The 6,338-nt window shown below is 47.8% G+C and overlaps 2 protein-coding genes across 3 annotated transcripts in view; one reads left to right on the top strand and one right to left on the bottom strand.

Annotated features, from left to right (window-relative positions):
* Positions 1 to 258: 258 nt before the first annotated feature.
* Positions 259 to 3,858, top strand: akip1 (A kinase (PRKA) interacting protein 1). The gene is made up of 5 exons (XM_050074294.1): positions 259 to 590; positions 1,791 to 1,977; positions 2,064 to 2,138; positions 2,622 to 2,762; positions 3,470 to 3,858. The coding sequence occupies exons 2-5, from the start codon at positions 1,816 to 1,818 to the stop codon at positions 3,617 to 3,619; spliced, it is 528 nt and encodes a 175-aa protein (XP_049930251.1). The 5' UTR covers positions 259 to 590; positions 1,791 to 1,815; the 3' UTR covers positions 3,620 to 3,858.
* Positions 3,859 to 3,887: 29 nt separating this feature from the next.
* Positions 3,888 to 6,338, bottom strand: part of c20h11orf16 (chromosome 20 C11orf16 homolog) — a 6,335-nt gene continuing 3,884 nt past the window's right edge. For both annotated transcript variants that reach the window (XM_050074289.1, XM_050074290.1), the window contains 3 exons: positions 5,249 to 5,522; positions 4,329 to 4,817; positions 3,888 to 4,113 (listed from right to left, as the gene is read on the bottom strand). In XM_050074289.1, coding sequence (XP_049930246.1) covers positions 3,896 to 4,113; positions 4,329 to 4,817; positions 5,249 to 5,522 — 981 coding nt within the window. In that variant the 3' untranslated portion in view covers positions 3,888 to 3,895. The remainder of the gene's footprint in view (positions 4,114 to 4,328; positions 4,818 to 5,248; positions 5,523 to 6,338) is intronic.

Raw genomic sequence — 6,338 nt, 5'->3', positions numbered from 1 at the left:
ATGAGGAGAGGCATCTCTGTGCAAAGTTTCATGTCTCTACGACATACGGGGCATGAGATATGCCCATTCACAGTTTGACATTTCAATGGGTTGCTATAGCGCCCCCCTTTGGCCAATTGATGTAATATTGCCTCATTGGCATCCTCCCATGACCCTCTACCACTGTGCCAAATTTCACATGGATTGACCAAGTCAGTGAGGAGAAAAACATGGAACAGACACGTCACTGTGGGTGTGTGAGTTGTGTCTGAGGGGGCGTGGCTTAACAGGCAGGACTTCCTGTGCTGACAGTTGAAAACAGCTCGAGCTCTGCTGAGCTTCACGAGCTTCAACACAACGTGAGGACACATGGATGACGACACACCTGTGACTCTGAAGACTTTATTAACGTGTGTCTGTCGGTGACACGCCCACCTGTCCACCTGTCCGCGCGCTCAGCAGGTAAACTCGTTATTAATCCGTCCGGTCAGATTTGTTGATGCAGCGCGCGGAGAGCTGTGGAACAGAAGGTGACGTCAGCAGCGGAAGCCGGACCTGTTGGGTGTTTGAGTGTCCGACAGGAGATGAAGGTTCACTGAGAGAGAAGGAAGGTAATATCATAGATACATATAATCACATGTATGTGACATGTATGGGTAAATTACCATAATCCTCACGCATGCGCTGTTAGTTGTTGTCAGTGCTGCGTTCACTTGCACTGGTTGTTCTGTGTGTAACGTGTTTGTAATATTTGATTGTTGAATCAGTCAGATGATGTGATCATTGTTTAAACACCTGAATGTGGAGGAGTCACATATGCATGTTCTACTGAGCTCTGAACTTTACATGTCTGAACTTTACATGTCTCCATGTTTCACAGGACGCAACTATTCATTTATCATCAGTCAGGGACTGTTCATTATTTATGAGGTGGGGGGGGCTCTGAGGAGAGACTGATGTTTTTATTGTGGCTGCACTGGTATGTCTCCTTTCTAGTCTTCTGACCACTCAAAGCACTTTTACACTACTGAGTCACACACACACATTCTCACACACATACACACATTCACACTCTCTAGCTCCTTTTACACTGCCAGATGTTCAGTGAATGTTGGGCCGTTTTGCCGGCAAGCTGCGAGCGTTTAGACACACAGAGCCGGATTGGCGAGTTGATCCGAGGTGCCCAATTTTCCCCCTCGTAGGGTAGACATATTGGTGGAACCCTTTTAGTTTAAATAGACTGAGGTGGCCTTCTGCAACAGGAGGGGCTGTTGATGACTTGTGGGAGGGGCTGTTGATGACTTGTGGGAGGAGCTGTTGATGNATAAACAAAAGTAGGTAGGCGGCATTTTGCTGCACTCCCCGATTTTGTTTTTATACTGCCAATGCTGAAAAAACACTGATTGGACTTTTTTCATCTTTTCACTTTAAAACATGTAGAATCTAATAAGTGATTTATGGAGCAGGGAGGGTCACACTGCAGCCCCCTCCTCTGATAGATAAAGAACAGTCTCTTAATCTGCCCTTTAATTTCTCAATAAAAAGATTAATGTGGTTTTATAATGTCCATAAACAGTGAGAAACGTCTGTCTCATCCTCTGAAGGTGAAGGTGATGCCTTCAGGGTCCCTCTATAGTTCAGTCTGACGTCATAATGAAACTGTGAATCTTCATGTTTAATAAGAAGTTTGGACGTGTTTGATTTAAAACTGTTATTTTTCAAATTTTTTGTCAGTCAAGTGTGTGTGTGTGTGTGTGTGTGTTTACTGTGAGGTAAAACTGTCTGATATCTCTGCGTCTTCCTCGTCTCAGCTGAAGGACACCTCAGATTAGGTCGATGATGGCGAGCCAGGCGTGGCTGGAGTCTTCTCTGCGGCGCTCTGCCAGTCTGGGTCGGGAGGTTCTGGAGCGAGCGTGCAGGAGGAGCGTCGACTGGACGAGCACCGGACCGTTCCAGACCTCCACCACCACAGACGAGGACACACAGATCCCTGTCAAGGTGCCTGAAGGTCCTAAATGTCCTCTCTGTATGAACCCTACCTTCAGTTAAAACCTGCTGTGTCTCACGTCTCGTGCTCTCCACAGAGGACACACTCAGAGCTGGACGACGTCTTTGGGACCATCGCAGAGTTGATGGCTCAGACGACTCAGCAGTGTAAGGTCAGTGCTTGTTGAACCTGCAGCCCGTCTGTGTTCACAGCTGCAGGAGCAGCTTTGGAGAGGTGAGTGATCGAGCCTCAGACAGTCACACTCATAAACTGACCTCAGGTCAGATTTAAAGTGCAGAATCAGTTGCTCATGGTGAAGCGTGTCCATCAGGATCATGGGGTCATCAACACTCTGCTCAGGATGCATTTAGACGTGTTGTGGTTCAGATACAGTCAGAGGTACTTTGTGTTTCTGTCCTCACGTTAGTCACTGAGGTTCTGTGTGCATCAAACTTTGAGCAGTTCCTTAAGTATAAGACCAAGATAAGGAGAAAAACTTAAATCCTTAGTAAAGGTTTTAAGGAGACCTTAAGGAGCAGACTTGAGGGTGTTTTGTGCCACTGATTTTGTTTCCAAGGAAACCTGAAGTCAGACTATAAGGTGCTCTGTGTGAGCGGCTCCTGGACTCTAACCTGTGACTGTGTGTGATCTGCAGAGGTTTTATGAGTCTGGCCGCTGCTCTGAGCCTAGCCACGCTGAGAGGAACCATGTGACCAGGTTTCACTCCCGACCAGCTGTGAGGACGACGACAGCTGCACAGTCACACAGGAAACACGTCAAGGCTCCGCACAGCAAAGTAAGAAGAGTCTGCTGCTTCGTCTGTGATCTGTCACGTGTTGTTTTTGACTGTTGTGACATTAAAATTAGATTTATACAGTTAGGTCAGAGCGAGCGCTCTGATTGGACAGGAGTTAGTCCCTGTGTGCTGATACAGTTTAACAGCACTGAGACTTTTAACTCTGCGTGTATCACACCGCTCTACAGCTGATCTGAGCCAGTAATATGTTGATGTTTCGTTAGCTGACATTAAGGCTCGTGGTCACAAACTGATGAAACGTGACCACAAATAACATTTGAGTAAAATAATGAACGGTCAGAGAAGGACGAAGGGACAGAGAGAAGCCTGAGTACTTCACTGTAGACGTCCAGGTGTGATCACATGACATCAGAAGATGACGCAGCGTATTGATTAATCTGTTAACTCACCATCATCAGACCAGTTCCACCAAAGCTGTTTTATTTGTGCCAGGCTGTTAACATGTTGATTACGACATGTTAACAGGGAGCTCTGTGGGGACGCACTCTAGTGGATGTCAGAGGAACTGCAGGGTTTGGCTTCATGTCTCAGCCTCAGAGGCTGCAGCTGCAAGAGATGCAGATTTTGAGCTTCAGTAACGTCCTCTGTTGGACACGAGGAGAACTTCACTCTGCTCCCACTCCTCTTGTCCTCGGCTCTGTCGGCTGCTTAAGACCTTTCCTAAATTAGCGTCTCTCTCTCTTCAGGGTCGTGTGTCGTCGTCAGGTGAAGATTTCTTCATCGAGGTCTCTCCAGGGACGTACGCCGTCACCGCCAGCATGCCGGAGTTAAACCAGCAGACTCAGCTGGTCAGCGTCAGAGCGGGAGAGAGTGTCAGCCTCACCTTTGACCTCTGAGCTGTCACCTGAGCCAACAGGTGACCTCTGACCTCCAATAACAGAACTGACCAGTATTAAAGCTGTGTGTTTTTATTGCCTGTTTTTTCACTGCTTTCAGAGTTTACATTTATTTAATCAGCTGCACTGAGACGCCATATTTTTACTGAGTGTTTTATTATGTAGATATTGTATCTTTATGATGTTTGTACCTGCACCAACGCCACATCAGTTTATTAAAATAAAGTATTTATACCAGTTTCTAGAGTTTCTAGACTTCCTGTCTGTACTCTGACATCATGTGTAAACAGTGGCGTCTCCAGAGAACGGTCGCAGTCCAGCCGGCGGTCGAGGTTTGAAGCTGCTGGTTCCTAAAACATCTCTGATGTCAGCTCGTCTTCCTTTAGCAGCAGGAAGTGACTGAAACAGAGAGCTGTGATTGGGCGAGGCGCTGATCTGAGGAACGGGGAACGGGAACCTGGCGGGTTGTGGTGTTCTCCTCTGCGCCGCGCTGCCTGCGGATCAATACAGAAACTGATCAATACAGAAACCGATCACCATGATCAGAGCAGTGGTGTTGAGGTGATCATGTGACTTTGACCCCAACAACTCAGGTTTAAACTCATCTTAATCCGTAAACACAGCTCAGCTATCATCAGAGCAGCCTCACCGTGTGAATTAAATCTGATGACATCATATTTATTGATCAGCTGATTGGTGTGTGTCCCACCTGGCTGTGTGTGCTGAGGCTCTGGACCGGTTTGTCTCCAGTACCTCCAGGGAGGACGCTGCTGTTTACTCCTCAGCTTCACCGCTCTGCTCCCACCTTCACAGAGAGACGAAGAGGAGGAGGAGGAGGAGGAGGAGGAGGAGGGCACCTCGGGGTCGCTCCTCCTCACATCTGTATCTTTGAGGTCCAGCTGTTTGTCTCCCTCCGTCCTCTCAGGCCCGTCCCGTCCTCCAGAGCTGGACGCACAGCTGGGTGGACAGAAACATGGCGGGAGGTTTGAGACGGAGCAGCAGGATGAAGGCTGACAGCAGGAGGAGGAGGAGCGGGCACAGAGCCAGCTGCTGCCCCGTCCGGAGGCCAAGGTCATGACGTGGAGCTCTCTGACGATTCTGTCATGTTGAGGGGACGAGATGGACGAGACCAGGCTGCAGGGGACCAGAGACACACAGCTGTTCCACATCAGCACCTGAACGCTCCCTAAACCATCAGCTGGTGCGTCACACAGAGACAGAGACAGAGACACATCAACACTTTATATTAAGAGCTAATAATTATCTAATAATAATATATTTAATTATCTCCTTTTATCTAAAACTACTGACATTAAGTTAAATATTAAAGATAAGAAGGAAAAACAAACGAGAGGAAAGAGAGAAATATAAAGAAACTGATTTAAACTTCAGTCACAACGTTAGAATATAGATGTGCATTAAAAGTATATCATGGAACAAAATCTAATTTAAAGTTTAATATTAATGAAAAATATGAAATGCAGTTAAAGTAAGTTATGAAATATCAAAGACAAAAAAACGAGCAGAAACAGTTGTGTTGTCAGGAACAAACTGATTCAAACACATGAACATGTAAATACACGTTTTAAAAAGTGCATCACTTAATATCACAAACCAACACTATCTAACCTCCTAAACCATCTTTGCGTTGTGCGGCGGCCATCACTCTCCCCGGCCCGTATCTCCTCAGATCTGGTTCCCATGGCGACAGGACAGCATCACCAGGTACCAGACAGCGTGTGTGACGTTTGCTGAGGTTCAACATGTCGAGAGAACAAACCAGCTGCTTCTGAGAGGAGACGACCCCCAAACCAGCTCCTCCTGGATGGTCGAACTCCACGACCCAAACTCCTCCTCCTCCTCCTCCTCCTCCTCCTCCTCCTCCTCCTCCTCCTCCTCGGCCCTGAGTGTGGACACACAGGAAGAAGACATGTCTCTGTTACTGGGCAACCTGAGAGGTGTTAGTTAACCTTTAACCCCGAGCACTGCTGAGGAGCAAATACTGAACCCTCAAACTGCTCCAGGGGCCCGTACGATGACCGACCTTCTGCTGTAACTGTGTGTGTGTGTGTGTGTGTGTGTGTGTGTGTGTGTGTGTGTGTGAGGTGTGTAATAAGACACATATTTGAAAGACACATGTCAGCTGCCTCATGTGGACAGACAGTTAACTTAAAGACAGGTTAACTTAAGATTAACTTCAGGTTAAAGCCATAGTTTGTCATGTTGGAGAGCTAGCAAGATTTGAAAGCGGCACCTCCTCTAAGCTCCACCCCCTGCTTCCCCTCCCGTCAGTGCTCCGTCCAAAGCCACAAGCCCAGACATGCCTGAACGCGCATCCTGCAGTCAGCAGAGCAGAGGAGAGCCGACGGCCAATTTCCACCAGATGCGTGTTGGTTGCGTCTGCGCTCCGGCATGGCAGCAGAGCCGATACGTTTCAATTCTAGTCAATGTGTGTGTTTCCACCGGCTGCGGCTGTGCTGCGTTCCGGCTCCGTCACAGCTGTGGCGCTCTGGAGCCCTCCGCAACAGATACGCAGGACTTCTATTTTTGCCGGACGCCAGAGCACAACGCAGCAATTCAGCACAGAGCAGATCGTGCAGGGCAGGAAGTCGTGCACAGAAACAAAATAAAACATCCGGTTAATTTTCAAAATAAAATACACAGTGTTCACGGCGGATCATATTTCCCTGCACTACACCTTAAAAACTACATAATGGGC

This window comes from Epinephelus moara, chromosome 20 (genome assembly GCF_006386435.1).
Source record: "Epinephelus moara isolate mb chromosome 20, YSFRI_EMoa_1.0, whole genome shotgun sequence".
Classification (NCBI taxonomy): domain Eukaryota; kingdom Metazoa; phylum Chordata; class Actinopteri; order Perciformes; family Serranidae; genus Epinephelus; species Epinephelus moara.
This window is presented reverse-complemented; position numbering and strand designations above follow the sequence as displayed.

Excerpts from the sequence above, each read along its gene's own strand:
- akip1 (XM_050074294.1), top strand. The coding sequence starts at position 1,816 with ATGATGGCGAGCCAGGCGTGGCTGGAGTCTTCTCTGCGGCGCTCTGCC. Across the intron at positions 1,978-2,063 it reads ACACACAGATCCCTGTCAAG|AGGACACACTCAGAGCTGGA; the intron begins GTGCCTGAAGGT and ends TGCTCTCCACAG. Across the intron at positions 2,763-3,469 it reads TCAAGGCTCCGCACAGCAAA|GGTCGTGTGTCGTCGTCAGG; the intron begins GTAAGAAGAGTC and ends CTCTCTCTTCAG.